Source organism: Parasteatoda tepidariorum, chromosome 9 (assembly GCF_043381705.1).
Source record: "Parasteatoda tepidariorum isolate YZ-2023 chromosome 9, CAS_Ptep_4.0, whole genome shotgun sequence".
Taxonomy (NCBI): Eukaryota; Metazoa; Arthropoda; class Arachnida; order Araneae; family Theridiidae; genus Parasteatoda; species Parasteatoda tepidariorum.
This window is the reverse complement of record NC_092212.1, coordinates 15,365,467-15,385,138: the sequence shown is the minus strand read 5'-3', so window position 1 is coordinate 15,385,138 and position 19,672 is coordinate 15,365,467. Positions and strand designations below refer to the sequence as shown.

General features: G+C 28.1%; 1 protein-coding gene across 1 annotated transcript in view; it reads left to right on the top strand.

Moving 5' to 3' along the window:
* LOC107454041 (voltage-gated potassium channel subunit beta-2) overlaps nt 1–19,672 on the top strand; it is a 282,884-nt gene that overhangs the window by 198,867 nt on the left and 64,345 nt on the right. Inside the window, exons 6-7 of the mRNA XM_043046338.2 lie at nt 9,543–9,622; nt 18,762–18,806. Coding sequence (XP_042902272.1) covers nt 9,543–9,622; nt 18,762–18,806 — 125 coding nt within the window. The remainder of the gene's footprint in view (nt 1–9,542; nt 9,623–18,761; nt 18,807–19,672) is intronic.

Sequence of the window (19,672 nt, the reverse complement as noted above, 5' to 3'; positions counted from 1 at the left end):
AATGGTTGTATGGCTTAAGGTTTATGTTAAAATATAGCTATTGTGCTTTTGATGTGATCATTCCAGGTGAGTTTGCTATTGATTATAAGGCCAAGATAATTTGCTTTTTTAACTATTGGTATTGGTATGTTGAACATTTTTGGTTGAAGTTGTGGAAGTATTTTAATTCTTCTTTTTTGTATAATTAATATTTGTGATTTTCCAGCATTTACTGCAGTTTTCCATTTTAAGCACCAGTCTTCTATTTCGTCTATATGGTCTTGTAGTTTTTGAAGAGCATGATTTGGGTTTCTGGATTTAATAATAATACCGGTATCGTCTGCGTAATAGGCTGTTATGCTGTTATAATCGGCTTTGTTTATAGGAAAATCATAAGTGTATAATATGTATAATATCGGTCCCAGAATGCTGCCCTGTGGTACTCCGGCTGTGATGTTTCTCTTTGTGGATTTTTTGTTTTTGATGGTGATTTGAAATGTTCTATTAGAAAGATAGCAGGATAGGAGTTTGATTATGCCGGGTGGAAAATTCAGCTGTATGAGTTTATATATTGTACCAGTGTGCCATACTTTATCAAATGCTTTGGATATGTCAATCATCAGGAAGGCTATTGTTTCTTTATTTATGATTGCTCTGCCAGTATAGTCTATTATTCGGAGTAACTGTTTGGTGGTATCTAGAATGAAACCAACCTTAAGAAATACTTTTCTTATCAGTTTTTCTTTTTTTTTTCCATCTTGGTATAATTACGTACCTGCCAACTTTTGCACATTTTGCGTAAAATTTCATTTTTATATTTAAAGTGGTAGCAAAATGCATGCTTTTCATATGTTCCTAGCACTTATAAACTTAATTTATAATCCATTTGACCACCACTATTTTTAAAAAAATTAAGCATATATATTATTATGTAATACTGAAGTGGTAGTCCTTCAATCCTTCCTTGTGGTAGATAAACTTTTTCGAAGTACAGCATATGTTTCTGCCTAAAACTGTAATTTGCATTCCATTTTACTACCACTGGGAAAATCATACTCGAAAGGATTAAAAGTTGGCAAGTATGTAATTAATTTTTAGCCTGGATAGCAGTTAGAAACTAACTAATAATAACAATAACAAGTAGTAATGCATTTATGCAAATTTATTTTATGAGAAACTCCTTTCGTAGTGTATGGTTTATATTTATAGAGTAAGACTGATTTCTCATACTTTGAGGTATGAGCTGTCACTTCAAATTTAAAAACAAAAACATGCCAAGAAAAGAATGAAATCAATTATATAAAAATTTGTACATCCGCGTTAATATATCAGAAACTAATTAACACGTTGAATGCCATGGGGATCACCGGTGACCGGCACTGAGTTTGCTCGTAGCGCCACGGGGGGTCACCGGTGACCGGCGAAGCCAAGATTATGAAACACATAATTCGAGTAAATTTTTGAGTTTTTTATATTATTATCGTTACTAAAATGGTTTGAAGAAATTAATGCAATATAGAACACACAAAAATTGTTTCATTTATATACACAGAGATGCCGACTTGCTCCGGACACCGAATAAATATTATAAAGTGGTAGTTTATTAATTGTGATTCTTGGTTTAATAAATTCAAATTAGTATATTTTTATCCACCACTATTTCTAAGCAATTCGTAGGCTTATATGATTCACCACTTTTATCACTTGCTAAATCTTTTAAAAAAAAACTAGCAAAATCTCTCAAATATTTGCAAATTTAGTTTGGCATTCAATGTGTTAAATCCAGAAGTTCCCTTGTCTTCTGCAATGGGTTCTATATTACAAGGCTACGGAGTTGATCATTGGTAGTCGTAAGCCCAAAATTGGGTCGAGTGTTCAACGACTGTTATAAAATAAAATTAACCACGACTCAATTCAAAATTAAAAAGTTAATAAAATTATGTAATACACATTTACTAATGATGTGATCAGACTAACTTTGATTAAAGTGAAAACATAATAAAGCTGTTGTATTGGTCATGCCAGCATTTAAGCTACCTTTTTTTTTTTTTCCTATTCTGAATCTGAGTGAATGTATGAACTCGTCTATCCCGAAAAGGTTAAGGATACACTTGCTTAATTTTGCCCTCTCTTTGGCCTTTTTGATGCAGTGTAGCCAGTCTAGCAATACTAATTCAACAAATGTTGTAAACCACTAGAAATGCAAAACTTGTTCCTTTTAACCTTTTCGCAACCACTATTCTTTAAACAAAAAAGAGCTAAAGTACGTCGTTTCCTTCAGAATACCTTGCTTAAGTTGCGATTCCGGAACGAGGTTAAATATTGCACCCTTTTATCTGATTGGAAACTTTATTTGTTTCAAAAATGTACGTAGACAGGGTTGCCAATGGCAACTTAAAAAAACATGTGATGACTAATAAAATTCAAAATTTTATTACAAATTAGCAAATTTTACTTGCTTATTTTTTACTTTACTATTGAAAAAGAATGAAGCGCTTTATTTTTCTTCAAGTATGAATAATTTGAACTGTGAATCATAATGGTAGTTACGATTGAATAATTAAAGTGATAATAAAAAAAAATTGAGTCTTTAAGTACTACTTTTTTACATTAATAGTCTCCCGTGACATCCCCACATATATGAAATAACAATCAATATCAAGCCCTTCAAAAATAGGTGTAAACTTTCAAGATTTTCTGGGCGTGAATGTAAAGAAACAAAAATGATTTGAAATAGAAACGTAAAGTCGCCAGCGGAAAATGGGAAAATAAAGGTGAGAAAAACCACAGCAGCCGAGAAAGAGAACAGGAAAAAACACAGTGACCGAAAGGGGGAAATGCTTTTCTATGCGTTATGTGGGAGAGGAACTAATCTCGTTTTGAAGCACTTGAAACATGTCGACTGTTCATATTTTTTAATCCATTAACGCACAATTTTTTTGAAAAAAACCGGCCAAAAATAATTTTTTTTTGTTGTAAAAAAACACACTTTAGAACATTGTCTTTTCTTTTGGTATACTGCGCTTTTGTTCCATGGAAAAAGGCTATATTCAGAGATGCCTACTGTTCCAGGCATGCCAAAATAATTTTTTAAAAAACGGTAGATAACTACAAAGTAAATTTTGCAAATATCAGATTTCTTTTTTTTTTTTTTTTTTTTTTTTTTTTTTTTTTTTTTTTTTTTTTGCTTGCTTTATAAAAGGCGTAACAATACATTAATGCATACCTGTCAACTCTTCCGGATTTTCCGTAAGATTTTATTTTTATATTTAAAGTGGTAGTAATTATATACTATTTTTTCTTTTATAATCTTAATTTTTAAATTATATTGATCACCACTATTCTTACAAAAATTAAGCACATATATTAATATGCGTTACTATCCTGGTTGTCAACTTAAGTTTTCTCAAATACAACGTATTTGTTTGCTTAAGATTGAAGTTTTAATTTCCTTTTAATCCCACTGGGAAAAATAATAATGGAAGGGATTAAAAATTGGCAGGTATGTTAAAGTAAGTGGTGAATTATCTAAGCCTACGAATTATTTAGAAATAGTGGTGGATAGAAATCTACTAAATTAAATTTATTAAACCGAGAATCACAATTGATAATCTTCCACTTTAAAATATAGATTTGCTGTCGGGAGCAAGTTGGCATCTCTGTATATCTTATTCTTGAATAAATAAGTGTTATAGCTTACTATTCTATGTAAATGATAAATATCAATTAACCCTTTCGCGCCGACTGTCACAAATACGTGACAGCATAAAACCGTATCAATCAGGGTACAAAGATAAAACTGGTAATCAAAGTATTTCTTTAGCAGTTTATTTGTGGGAGGAGTTATAATTGTTTGATTTATTTAATTCACCATTATTTTGTTCAAAATAAAACTATTTAGTTATACTTTGAATTAACATTGATTATATAAATGATTAAACTAACAATAATTAACGTAAAAGCAAAAAATGTCTGTCAAATTAGCAACGACTACATTTAAGTTACCGTTTTTTATTTAATTACAACTTGATTCTGATTTTGTACGAATGCTTTTCTGAATTACCCGTCCCCAAGGGGTTAAAGGATTTTTTTTTCTTGGCTTTCGTATTGTTATTTTCAATTCTCGATTATATTCGAGTGTAAAAAATTATAGCAGCATAAAATACAATGCCGCTCGAATTATCCGAGGGTGCACAGTTTGGCCTGTTTAGCGAGCTCGAATTAACTCGAGAGCACAAGTTAAGGGGTTAATTACGCTGTTTTCTTGTATCTTTATTTAAATAGTTTATATAGTGATCAGCAAATTTATTAAATAAAAATAAATTGGCAATGTATAAAATTTGCTACAACTTTAATTAGTTTGAAAGTACGTATTTTACATTTATATCNGGTACACAGTTAGGCCTGTTTAACGAGCTCGAATTAACTCGAGAGCACAAGTTAAGGGGTTAATTACGCTATTTTCTTGTATCTTTATTTAAATAGTTTATATAGTGATCAGCAAATTTATTAAATAAAAATAAATTGGCAATGTATAAAATTTGCTACAACTTTAATTAGTTTGAAAGTACGTATTTTACATTTATATCGAAGATGATTTCTTGGAAAATGTGTTCCATCACGGACTATAGGCAAAATCAGTACAAAAAAATTTCCTCTTCTTCCGTCTGCAAACTAAGAATTGAAATAGTTTATGAATAATAAATCAAAATCTTATTCTTCCTGCGAAATAACTTTTGTTTTAGGTTTTTCAAAAGTTATTTATCTAAACAAGTTACAAATTCCCTTTTAAATTTTAAAACGCATTTTGAATTTACTTTTATTCTTCGATTCAACCCGTTCTTTTGTTTCAAACGATACATTTATTTACTAATTCCATTTCTAAAAAAGCATGTGTAAAATGAAATGAAGTCACGCGAGAATTCAATTGCAGTATTTTCGTTGATAGTAAAAGAAAATGTAAAAAAAAAAAAGATAAAATATCGTTTTACGTTTTGTATTTGTTTTACTCTGTTACACATTGAAGTAAAAGGAAAATTTAAGTAAAATGAAAATTATTGTCGCCATTATCATTAAAGCTCATAGATTACATTTTATAATATTGATAAATGAACAGGATTATACGAAGACATAGCTCTATTCTTAGATTTAATGTGTGTATAATCACATTTTATTCGTCTTAACACGTTCACGCCGGGGTGACCTACCGGTGCGTCACGCTAGATTTTCTCATCTTGGCAGCACACCGGAGTAAAAACTGATAACAATAAATTTCATTTTTTAGTTTTTTTCCGGGAATAATTAAAATCCATAACTACCAATTGTTTTTAACGGATGCAAATTTTATATTGAAATGCTTCTTCGCCGTGATAAATTTCCTTACAGTGAATTGTTATTGTTGAGAATAGATCAACTCCTTCCGAATATTATCTAATATTGAAATAGTTCTTCTACGAGTATTTCCTCTTTTCCCGGCGTGAACGTGTTAAAATGATCTTGCCTAACATTGCATTCGAATAATTTAAACATTATAGATGGTAGGCAATTATTAATTTTGTAAATTAAAGAAATTTCTATGAGAAATAACTGTTTCTTGTTATACATAAATAATCTGCAAGTAAGTGCAAATTTTAAAAATTGTTGTTTGGAAGTGCATTTCTGCCAACTTGTACTGTCGCTGAAAAAGATTTAACAAAACGGTTGTAAAACAACATTTTAAGTTGGAAATGTTTCCTAAAAACTAACGTAATGTATAGTAAGCAATTATTGATTTTGTAAATTTAAGAAATTTCTATGAGGAATAACTGTTTCTTCTTATCTATAAATAATCTTCAAATAAGTGCAATTTTGAAAAATTGCTGTTTTTAAGTGCATACCTGCCAACTTGTACTGTCACTGAAAAGGATTTTACAAAATGGTAGTAAAACAACAATTAATGTAGGAAATATTTTCTAAAAATTAAACTACTTAAACATATAAGAGCAAAATAAGCCAATCAACAGAACATATCTAAATATATTTTGATTATTGATTTGTAATAGTAGAGTGAAATATTTTTGAAATTTGAAGATTTAATGCGTCAAAACGCTATAATGCCACAAAGAAAAAAATTTCTCAACGGCCGTACAAGTTGGTAGCTATGGAAGTGAGTGGTGTTTGGAAGATTTTACGTTTAACTCATAGAAAAAAATCCTGTGTTTCATGCTGTATTTCATAACTATAAATTATTAAAATGCAGAATACAATATTTTTCACTTATTTTGACCTATACAAAATAAGGGAAAAAGGATGAAAAATATGTTTTATTAACACGTTGAATGCCACGCTAATTTTACACTGCTTGCCCGTCTGGCCAAACGGTAAATAACTACATACTAAATTTGCAAATATTAGACAGATTTTGCTAGTTTTTTAAAAGGTTTAGCATGACATAAGGACTGTAACTAAATTTGCAATTATTAGGGAGATTTCTCTAGCTTTACAAAAGGTTTAGAATGACATACCTGAAAAAAGTGGTGAATTATATAAGCCTACGAATTATTTAGAAATAGTGGTGGATAAAAATCTGCTTAATTGAATTTATTAAAAAAAGAATCACAAATTATAAACTACCACTTGAAAATATATTTTCGCTGGTTGGAGCAAGTTGGCATCTCTGTGTGTATATAAATAAAACTATTTTTGTGTGTTCTATATTGCATTAATTTCTTCGAACCATTTTAGTAACGATAATAATATAAATTTATTAAAAATTTACTCAAATTATGTGTTTCTAGTAATCTTGGCTTTGCCGCTCATCGGTGACGCCCATGGCATTCAACGTGTTAAAACTCTGCGTCAAAAAGTTAAAGACAAAATTCACAGAAATTTCGTTGATTTTGCTAGCTTTTTAAAAGGCTCGTTCAGAGATATTATATTTATAAAGTTGCATTTCATATTATTTTTAAACATGAATACGGTGGGGACTAAAATAGCCATACATTAGTTTTACAAAGCTAAGATTTATGTGCGAAATAAGTTTCATTACTACTAGAAATAAAAATTTACACCGCATAGCGGAGCTAGTTGGCATCTCCGCTCTTGTGTTCCTACAGTTAATATGGAAATTATTTTAACATTTTGAATTCCAAATTACTTTAATTTGCCATTTGAACTAAAATAATTGCTAACTCATTTCACTTATGCAGTTCAATATTTTTATATAATTTCTAAAATTCATGAAATAATATGGTAGCTAATTATTAAGGCACAGAAATTGTAGATTTTAGAGTTCTAACTCTCTATGCCACCTTATAAGTGTCAGCGGAGTAGAAAAGTTTAAAACAGTTTTATTTTTAAACTCTTTGTATGAAACCTTTTTAAGTTCATACAACTTTTGTAATTATTTAATCTTTCTTAAAAAAATTATAAGTGGATATTTTCTATTATTAGCTATCACTTTTAGTATAAATAAATCGTAGCGAACGATTTAAAATTTATTTTAAGGTATTTATATTAATAATATATCGTGGCTTCTTATGTGCTAATGCGAAATCCTAACCACATTCAAATTTTAGTTTAATAAAACCATTCAAATTTTAGTTTAATAAAAAAGTCAAATTTTATTAATTAAGAATTATTCGAAGATGAACAATTTTTCGAAGCTGAAATTTTTTATACAAAAAAGAAAATAAAATGAAAAACATTTTTTGCTGTAAATCATAAAAGAACATACATTTAACATTATTAATGTAACTTATTGATATTAAAGAAAGCTTATGAAATATGTCTTTCATAAACGAGCCGCACAACTCAACTTCTGCTACAAAGATATCAAAATTGCAACATCCAGAAAGAAAAAAAATATAACCTTAAACAGACAAGAAGAAGAAAAAATATTAAAAGCATTTCTTTGGCGAGATAGCACATTTCGTAGCTTTCGCCAAAGGACTAAATCCTAGCACCTGCCATAACCTTTTATGAGGTATGGGGCTATGATCAATATCTCGTCCACATACTAAACTTTTAGTCCTGTTTTGCGAAAAGAAGATTATGGGCAAAGAGAGAGGCTTCCGATAAATCATAATAGGGATATCTTCCTGAACTCAGACAACCGGGGAATATTTTAAATCCCGTATTTTGAACTCTCTCTGGGAATTACCAGCTTGAAAATAAGTAAAATATTTCTTTTCGCAAACAATTCCTCTATGGAGGAAAATAAATCGCTTTGTGGAGTGTTTGTATGCTGAAAAAATGCGTTAGTTGATGAGTTTTGTCGATGACTAATGTCGTTGAAAGATTCCTGTCGATTTTTTAAAGCCGTGTTTGAAGAGTATGCAAGCAAATTAGTTGACATAAAATGTGAGTGTTAACTGAAGTACTTATCAGAACTTTTTGTTGTTGACATATTTCGGTTTTAAGCTTTTGTATGCATATTTTCTTTAAAATATTACCCAGTACCAGGGGTGAAAGCGAGACGGAAAAGAGGAAAGGCTGGTAGTAAAACCATTTCAGTTACAGCTAGTTTTGGGTAGGAGTTTACTTATTCTTTTTTTAAATTGTTCAACAATATCTTCTTTATCTTGGAAAAGAAGCAGTTTTATATATATGCTAGAATTATAAAAGAAATCTTGATAGTTACAGATATTTCATTTTTTTCGAAAAAAATGCTGGAATGAAATGTTNGGTGAAAGCGAGACGGAAAAGAGGAAAGGCTGGTAGTAAAACCATTTCAGTTATAGCTAGTTTTGGGGAGGAGTTTACTTATTCTTTTTTTAAATTGTTCAACAATATCTACTTTATCTTGGAAAAGAAGCAGTTTTATATGTATGCCAGAGTTATAAAAGAAATCTTGATAGTTACAGATATTTCATTTTTTTCGAAAAAAATGCTGGAATGAAATGTTTTACGTACCAGGTTTTTCTCTTTTCCGTCTTGCTATATAAGGGCTTTCACCCATGCCCAGCACCAGGCCTGAAAGCGAGACGGAAAAGAAAAAATACTGGTAGGAGAACTAATTCAAAATTAGATAATATTCGGGAGGAATTATTCTATTCTTAACGATAAACAATTCACTGTAATTAACTTCTTCTCGGCGAAGAATAAAAATTGTATCCCTTAAAAACAATTGGTAATTAAAGATTTTTATTATTCTCGAAAAAAATTAAGAAATGAAATTTTTTTTTTACCAGTTTTTACTATTTTCTTCTTGCCCCGTACTATTTATTCTATTTTTTAATTTGCTCTTTTTTTTCTTTTATGATGAAGATTTGAGGATGCTTTTATGATGGGGATTTGGGGTTGGGGAATCAAATGGGGATTTGATAGAATATTAAGTCATTGGTAATGGATATTTTGAATTTTATGAATTCTAATTTTCAATAGAATTATTTTCAAGAATGTTATAATTGGAGGGTTATGAGGAAAAAAGGGTACTGAATGGCATGGTAAGGATAATGGTAGACTGTGCTGCCCATAGTGCTGTTCGATAGACTGTGCTGCCCATGTAAAACAATCCTAATTTGTTTATGTTTTCGTGTTTATAAATTTTATCTATAAATCCTCATATTCTTTTTCTTTTCTAGCAAGCCGAAGAAATCGTCCAAGCAGCCTATGACCATGGGATCAATATATTTGACACTGCAGATGCCTATGCAGGAGGAAGGTATGAATATATATATATACTCACATACCTGCCAACTTTTTATCCCTTCGAGGATGCTTTTCCCAAGTGGTAGTAAAATGGAATTTAAATTACAATTTTAGGCAGTAACATACGCTACATTTTGAAGAAGCTTAAACGGAGTGCATAGAAAGTAATACATATTATTATATATGCTTAATTTTTTTAAAATTAGTGGTGGTCAAAAAAGATTATAAATTAAGTTTATAAATGCAAGGAATGTACAGAAAGCAAACATTTTACTACCACTTTAAATATAGAAATAAAATTTTACGCCAAATGCGTAAAAGTTGGCAGGTCTGTACTCATGCTATTGTTGTATTGATATATTTTGTATTGGCAATATAACGATATTTTAATAGAATATCAGAAAGCTCTAATTTTTGCGGCTATTATCGTGTGGGTTGAAGAAGTGATTTATCTTTTGTTAATTTGTCTGTATTTTTATTTGTAATTAATAATTAATTAGTTGTTAATTTGTCCGTTTTTAATCAATTCAATTTTTTAATCTGCAGTTTTTTTTTTTCGTTTTTTTCATATTTCTTTTTTAAAAAAATTTTATTAAAAATATTTTTAAATATTTCATTGTTTTCCCTTTTTTTTTCGTTTTTAATTTGTGTAATCATCAATATATTCATTGTTTTAACCCCTTGGGGACGGGTGATTCGGAAAAGCATTCGAACAAAGTCAGAATCAAGTTGTAATTAAATAAAAAACGGTAACTTAAATGTTGTCGTTGCTAATTTGACAGACTTACTTTGCTTTTACTTTAATTATTGTTAGTTTAATCATATATATAATCAATGTTGGATCAAAGTAAAACTAAATAGTTTTATTTTGAACAAAGTAATAGTAAATTAAATAAATCAAACAATTATAACTCCGCCTACAAATAAACTGCTAAAGAAATACTTTGATTGCCAGTTTTATATTTTTACCCTGATTGATACGGCTTTATGCTGGCACGTATTTGTGACAGTCGGCGCGAAAGGGTTAATAAAGTAGAATTCAAATAATTCATGGTGCAGATCAAATCATTTGGACAGGTATACACTCATTGTGTTTTCAGAAAGCTTATTATGTTATAATTTCTTACATGCCGGTTCCTGCGTTATCAAAAGGAATTAATTAGGTGAATGCTAAAAATTGTTTTAAATGTTCCGATCTAGATTTAATATGAATGTGTGAAAATTTTTCTCCTCTTCCAAGCAGAGCTTTAAAAACGATTTTGAAATTAGTGAGAGTGAAGATTATCAAATAGGAAGTATTTCTTATATTTATCTAAGGGTTGTATTACACAGGCACAAGGCCCCGAGTCAGAACCGAGAAGAGCAACACAATTCGCGACGATATAAGCAGAGGAGTACAGAGAAGAACCCAGTCCAAGCAAGCAGGGTGGCCACGCCAATCTATCTTCAAACGGCGGCCTACACCGGGCAGATAACAGGGAAGCAACCACCACACCATGACCCATCAGAACCGCTCTCAGACTAGAAACTTTTCAAACCAATAAGCTTTATTCTTAAAACATAAAAGTTTAAAACAGATAAAACATTCTAAATTCTATTTAGTTAAAACTTGCAATCTCTAAAGCTTTTTCTTTTCTTTTTTTTTAGTTTTGTTTATCTGATTTTTTCAGAAAAACGTTGGAAACTATTTTCGCTACATTTTTAATTGTTTATATTTCATCTTCCTTTATATGTGCCTCATGAATCGTAAGGATTATGATTGTCTTGGGACTATTACTAATAAAAAAGTAAATAAATAAACAAAAAAGGACAGCATTTGGTAGGTATAACTTCCAAAGAATTAAAAAATAGAATGCTTAATCGTAAACAAAATGTAAGATTCTTTTCATATTTGTATCTTTAAAAATATCTTTGTATCTTTAAAAAAACTTTTTTTTACACATATACACTCAAACATTTCTCAGAAATCAAGTATTTTCTGGTTTTTTGCTTTTTTATACTTTCGATAAAACATTTTTACGGTTATTATAATTATTCAAGTAAAGATTTAAAATTGAAGAAATTTTTTAGAAACTTTCCGTTGAATGTTTCGTATTAATATTTACACGTTTTCCATTAAGTAAATAAACTAAGCGAACTTTATATTTAAAAAAATTGAAGAAACAAAAGAATATTATAAGATTGCAACAAATAATAAAAAATACAAAAGAATATCTTTTACTAATTCCATTTTGAGTTCAAAAGAAAATTAGAAAAAGATATAAAACCGATTTTTTTGAAAAGGACATCAGTCATTTTTTTATAGTAATTTATCGGGAAAAAAAACAATTTAAATAGTTTGATAGATATTTCGAGACTCTATTGTTTCTTTACATATTCCCTCTTCTCTTGATATATTATTTCCTAGGAAAAATTATTTCCTTAGAAATATTATTTCCTTTCCTGTTCTCATTTTATTTCACTAATTAAACTACCCACATCTACTTGCTTTTGCGAATATTTTTGCTAGTACTAGGAAAAGTAAAAATTATAGATATTTTTAATTCAAAATATATTTATTTTAAATAGTTTTAATTTTAAAATATCTTTGAATTTAGTAATAAAATTAAAAAGTAATTTTTTTAAAACAAATTTCATTATTTTTATCTAATTTTATCTCATGAATAAAATCGTCAAATTTGCTCGAAAGGTTTAATATTTGAAGAGGTGACAAAACATATACTTTTAATATATTTATCTTTGCTAACAAAGTTGATTTATAGTCCTAGTATTTTGTTTTTTCTGGGCATCACCTCCGAAATCAGAAAGCCTCCACGCGGTTTTATTATAAAAAGTCTGCGCAGACGGTTTAAAAAGTGAGCCAGTTGTGCGCATGAACCCAAATTCTATTTTCAAAGTAATTGAGAGATATTTATCATATATATTTGAGAATTGAATCTGTGGAGGTTGACAAGTGAATAAGACAAATCAATCATATTCATAAATTAAGCAAATTTTTAGACATATATTTGCTACCACTTTCGTATCTTTATTACATTTTGTATTAAATGACTCTTTCAACTGGTTTGCTTTAACATGTTCACGCCGGGTGTTGCGTCTGAAAGCGGGACGGGAAAGAGAAAATACTGGTAGAAGAACTATTTCAATATTAGATCGGGAGGAGTTAATCTATTCTCAACAATAACAAATCACTGTAAGGAAATTTATCATGGCGAAGAAGCAATTCAATATAAAAATTGCCTCCGTTAAAAACAATTGGTAATTATGGATTTTTATTATTCCCGGAAAAAAACTTAAAAATGAAATTTATTTGTTACCAGTTTTTACTCCGGTGCTCCGCCCGATGAGACAATCTAGCGTGACCCACCGGTGGGTCACCCGGCGTGAACGTGTTAAAAGTCTTCTGATCGGACTACCTCTAAAAAACAGTGTGGAGATCTTTCAGTAATAGGAAGCGGCCCTATCCCATTCGTCATGGAATTTCAAGTGGGGAATTGAAGTAAGCAGGTAGTGGGGTTGCTAAAGTTGATTTATAATAATTTAGGTCACCACTATGCATAAATTAGTTTTATAAAAAAAAAAGCTGATAAATATCAGAATCATCAAAAGAGGTTTTTGTTTGAGATCGTTATCAACGGTAGACATCCTGTGTTACTCCAAAACTCGACATAAAATTTTTAATAACTATTATTTATTTAACCCTTTCGAAGGAAGTGGGAAGTATACTTACCACCACTTTTTTACCACTTTTAATTTAGGTTTCCATTTGTTAATAACTTCAGCTTTCTTGAAATGCGTTTCAATAAAATTGGAAACCATTTGTTAGTTTATAAAAACGTATAAAAGTTATAAAATACATAATTCCTTTTGAAGTTTGTAGTGATTATAAAATTCATTTTATAAATAAAGAAAAATAAAAGTAAATAAGTTCCTAATAGGTCGTGTTAATATATTTACCACCAAAAAAAAATGACTTTTTTATAAACTAAATGAGTTTTTTTCTTATATCAATTACTATTCTTAAAACAATTTCAATTCCAAAAATACTTTAATTTACCTTTACTAGAAATAAATAGCCTATTAAAGGGTTAAAGATTAAATTGCATGTAATATGTGAGAAAAATTATAATTAAGACTTGAAGAACGCCTAAACTAACTTTAAATCCTTTTCATAAAAATTTTGTTCTGTAGACCAAAATATTTTGTAAAGAGGTTATATAAACATGGCTAGAAATTAGATTATAGATTTTACTCGCTTTGTTCTTTATCGACTGAATTTATAAGTAGAAACTTAGTAGTAAAAAACTGTTGTTTTGTAGAATAGGCAAAACTTATAAATAACTTGTTAATTATTCAGAAATGTAAACAACTTTCTCTAAAAGTTCCGTTAAAATCTATTAATATTTTAATCTTATCCTGAAAGTAGCTACTCTTTCTCTTAGCTTCGAATTCATGTTCAATTAGAAAGTAGTGAAAACTAATTAGCAGCGCACGGAAACGAGATTAAACTTAATGCGAGAATTACTTCTCAGTTTAGGTTATAATTAATTTAAAATAAAATAAATACTGTCGCCGAAGTTAGCTTCAATTAAAAATCATAATTAAGGAAATTTTTAACCTATTTGTGCAAAGCCATCTTTTAAAACAGGGTTGCCATGGGAGAATAAAAATGCAAAAAGTCGTGACTAATAAAATTCCAAATTTTATTGAAAGAGATAAAATTAATAATTTTTTATAGAATATTTTTTTTCAGTTTACTATTGCAAGTGAATGCGAAGAATATTTCTGGTTTAAATATGAATTTATGAATTATTGAAAATGAATGCAAAGAATGTTTCTGGTTTGAATATGAATTTATGAATTATTGAAAATGAATGCAAGGACTGTTTCTGGTTTGAATATGAATTATTTAAAATGTGAATCATAGTGGCGATTGCGATTCCATAAATTAAGAGATAATAAATGAATAAAATGAATTTTCTACCACTTTTTACTTTTTTGTCTCCTGTTGTATCCCTATTGAAATGTCGGTGTATTTTTCCAAAAACGAAGAACATTGCAGCACAAATACTTAATTATGAAGACTTTTTCTGGAAAAAACAAAATAGTTGTGTCTACCATTATACATTAATATGTCTAACACTATACAGTTATATACAAGCCTGCCAACTATTACGCTTTTTGCAAAAATATTTTATGGAGTAGTAGACACCAAAACCAAAGCTTTCAAAATTTCCAGTAATTTTGTCAACATTTTAAAAGCCTCACCTTTAAAGAGCTGGAGCAAAGTAGCTTTGCGTGTGAACTTTAAAATCATTTATGTGTAGTGATGTTGAAAATTAGTTTCAATTGATAAAAAATAATGTATTAAAACATAAACTTAGTTACTACTAGTATAAATTTTTACAAAAAGCGTAGAAAGTTGGCAGCTCTGTTTATTTTTAAATTTGAAGAACAAGCACAGCCTTTTTTTCAAAAGCTAAAGTAGTCTGTAACAAAACGAAATGTCCCTTGGAATAAACAAATGTGTATTGCCACATTTTTCATACGTAGATTTAAATAATGAAAACACTTTTATAATAACTCTATAAAAATATTTTTTTTTTCTGCCGCAAACATTTTCAAAGATTTTGCTTGACAAAGCCATTCTCACAATTTGAAGCTTTTTAAAATGATGTCCTTTTTCACCATACAAACTTCGAATGGACTAAAATGAGTATGGGAGTTAACCTCTTCGAGACGGGCGAGTCATATAGGCATACCTGCCAACTTTTACGCATTTGGCGTAAAATTTTATTTTTATATTTAAAGTGGTAGTAAATATATACTATTTTTTCTTTTATAAACTAAATTTTTAAAGGATTTTCATCACCACTATTCCTAAAAAAATTAAGCATATATATTAATGTGCGTTACCAGCTTAAGCTTTATCAAATACAACGTATTTTTTTGCTTAAAATTGAAATTTTTATTCCATTTTAATACCACTGGGAAAAATCATAATGGAAGGGATTAAAAGTTGGCAGGCATGTATATGCATTCTCAGGGTGGCGACAATCAGGGTGAAAAATAAATAAAACTGGTAGGCAAAATATTTCTATAGCAGTTTATTTAGGGGGAGGAGTAACAATAGTTTAATTTACTTAATATATTACTATTTAATTCAAAATAAAAACTATATAGGTACACTTTGAACTATCATTAATTGGACATGCTGGAATTAAAGTAAAAGCAAAAATAAGACTTTCAATTTATAGGAAAATAAGCCACGCCCAAACTTAAGCTACCGCTTTTTTTTTTTTTTTTNGCTTTTTTTTTTTTTTTTATCCTGAACTCTACGATTTAACTACGTGTTCAATAGAATAACGATTGCTTGATCGTTAACCCCTTTTGCACGGGTAATTCGTAAAAGCATTCATACAAAATCAGAATCAGCTTAATCAGATATATAATCAATGTTAGTTCAAAGTATATCTAAATAATTTCATTTTGAACTAAATTAATGGTGGATTAAGTAAATCAAACAATTATAACCCCGCCCACAAATAAACTGCCAAGGAACTACTTTGGTTATCAGTTTTTGCGCGAAAGGGTTAAAGTATGAAATACAGCACTCAAAGGTTCTTTGAACCAGTTCTTATTGCTTTTAGTCAGTTTTGAACCGCTTATATCTGTACGCTTCATCAAGTTGCTTTTAGACATAGAATTTCGACGGTGTAATTAAGTTAGCTTATGTTGCTTTTCCTTATTATTTATCATTTAATCATCCGCAATAGGGATAAATAAGTATTATTCGAGAGATTTTAGCAATTTAAGATAAATTAATTTATAATATAACTTTGAAATCGTTTTTGTTTCAATTTAACTGTCTATCATTAGTTATTTCATAGAATAACTAAGTAAGCAATTTTTCATCTATTATATACATTAACTGAATTGACTAGTTATTTCATGAAATACCTTGTTATTCTATGAAATAACTGAATTAAACACTTTAACGGTAACATTGTTTAAGTTTTTTGTGTGAAGTATCAGAAAATATCATTAAAAATTAAGTTTAGTAAGTCAATCATAACATATTTAATTGTAAAACATACTGCCACTCTAAATAATCAAATAAAAATTTTCTATAAATAGGAACAAGCTATAAAAATAATTTCTTAAAAAAATATTTTTAAAAAAATTCAAAAATGGAATAGTGATTGCATGAAATCATTAATATAAAAAGGGATTAATTGAAAGAGAAAACATTTGGAGGAAAAAGATTCTTTGGATTCCATCAAAGAGTCCTTAGAGATTTCCGTTGTGCTAATTTTCTCATAAGGACTTGTTTTGAAACAATATAAATTACCAGACTTGTTTACGACTTTGTTGAGTGTTCTCCAACATTAAACCAATTTACTGCTGGACTCGGATGACGTAGCTTGTTTCCAAGGAAACATAGTAAGTTGATTAGATTAGCATGGATGCAAGATGATTCATATAATTCCCCGCTGTGTTGAATAATCTCAAACTTTAATGAAATACTTAATTCAAAATTAATTAAGAAATTTTATAAATGTATTCCTCTTTTGATTAATGCATAATATATTCACACAAAGTGTATGGATGCAATTAGTGATATTGAGATTGTTCTTTGATGTTTTATGATATCTATTTCAACTTTAAAGATCTGAAATTTTTACCAATAAAGAACTCATCCTAAAAGTTTAATTCAACATTTAATTAATTTTATAATTAATGTAAACATATAATATACTTAAGGAAGAAAAAAAAATTGGAAATTTTATGTATAAGCAAATTTATTCTTGATTAATAAATGATTATTTCGAAGGAAATATCAGGGCACAAGATATTTATTTCAATTTCATTTTGCTTACTCTTCAATTTTAAGGAAATAAATATTTACTTTGGAAATTTTATAAATATATTCATTCTCAATTTATGTATAATATATGCATAGAAAGTGTATTGGGGCAATTAATGATCTTTGCATTATTATTTGATTTATAATACCTATTTCAATTTCATTTGTTTCGATAGTTCTGAAATTTTGTAAATAAAAAACTTATCCTAAAATGTTTAAAAAAAATATTATAACTTAAAAATTGCATAAACATACAAAATAATTAAGGAATGAAAAATGCTTCGGAAATTTTATAAATTTATTCATTCTTAATTAATGAATAATAATTTTATAGAAAATATACTGGCTCAACTCATGAACTTCAAAATTTTTTAATGTTTTGCGATATCTAGTTCAGTTTCATTTTCTTATAAAAATAAATACTCTACAATTTTAAAGAAATAACTAATTACTTAAGAAATTTTTTAAATATAGTAAATTTTTAATTTATTCGGGAATAAATAAAAAATTTATTGAGAAATTTTATAAATGGATTACATAACAATATTTGCATTGTTCTTTGATGTTTTATAATGTCTATCTAAACTTAATTTGTTAACTTTAGTATAAAATTTTATGAATAAATTGCTTACCTTAAAATTTTAATGAAATATTTAATTTATTTAAAAATTATACAACATACCGAATAATTAAGGAATTAAAAATGTTCTAGGAATTTTATAGATCTATTCATCCTTGATTAATGAATTATAATTTCGAAGAAAATATAAGAACGCAACTCTTGAGCTTCAAAAAAAAGAATTTTTCTTTTTGTTTTACTATGTCTGGACCAATTTCATTTGTAGTATTATTGGTCCAAAATTTTTCTTGTAAAAATGCTTATAAAATTTTCAGGAATTTACTTAAGAAACTTTATGCAATATTAGTTCGAGAATAAATAAAAAATTTATCGAAAACTTTTATAAATATAATCATCCTTAATTAATGTATAATATATTCATAGAAAGTGTATAGATGCAATTAATGATCTTTAGATTATTCTTTGAAGTTTTATAACACCTATTTCAATTTTATTTGTTGTTGTGCCATTTTTAAAAAAACTTTTAGAAAATCTCATATTTTAATGAAATATTTGATTCAAAATTAATTAAAAAAATTTATAGGCGTATTCGTCCTTGATTAGTGCATAATATATTCACAAAGAGTGAATAAGTGCAATTAAGGATTTTTAGTATGCTCTTTGCTGTAAAATGATGGCTGTCTAAATTTCATTTGTTTTTTATAGGTCTGAAATTTTGCTTGGAAAAATACTTAAAAATAGCTCTTGGAAGTAAGTCTAAATAGTATTATTAATATATAATTTAATTTTAATAACTTTAACTTATTTATGAATTTCAATTTCAAATATTATTTGAAATTGAACCTTACTTCATAAATATGCTAATATGTAAATAATTAATGCAAAAAATATACTGCAAATGTTTTCACCCCATATCTCTCAGTTATTGAAAACTAATGGCAAATCACCACAATATATTCTTAATAAAATATTGTAATATTTTGATAAAAACCATCAATTAAACGAAAAGAAATATATTTTTACCTTATTCCATCATTTTTTTCATGTTGCCTTTTCTGCATTTCAAGGTTGTCCAAAACACAGAAAATTTTTACACTTTGAGATATTTTTATAATTTTTTTTTTCAAATTTTCTTTCACGTGGTGAAACATTATACTTTTTACTCTATTTCAAATAAAATGAAAGCTTTGAAAAATATAACTGTTAACACATTGCTGACCGGCAACTTTTCTGAAAATTACCCCATGTGCCTGGCTGTTGTTTTGAAAGCAGATGTGGAAGTAAAACAATATAAATAAACTTCACAAATTTTTAATGCCGTATGATAAAAAGTTAACAATCACCTATGTGTAATCAAGTTTTAGCTTTTAATTTACTTTTTATTTTTGCTTTTAATTTGCTAAATCAGGCATGCCAACTGCTCAACTTTCAACACAAAATTCAATAAAATGATACAGCCGAAAAAATTGTAGTCTTTTAAATTTTTTTTGTACAAATTTTTTAACGCTTTAAGAGCTCTACCACTAAATAATTGGAACAAAATGTCGTTTTATATGTACGTTTGAATTAAAAGTCATACAGTATTTATAAATAGATGGTTATATATATATATATAT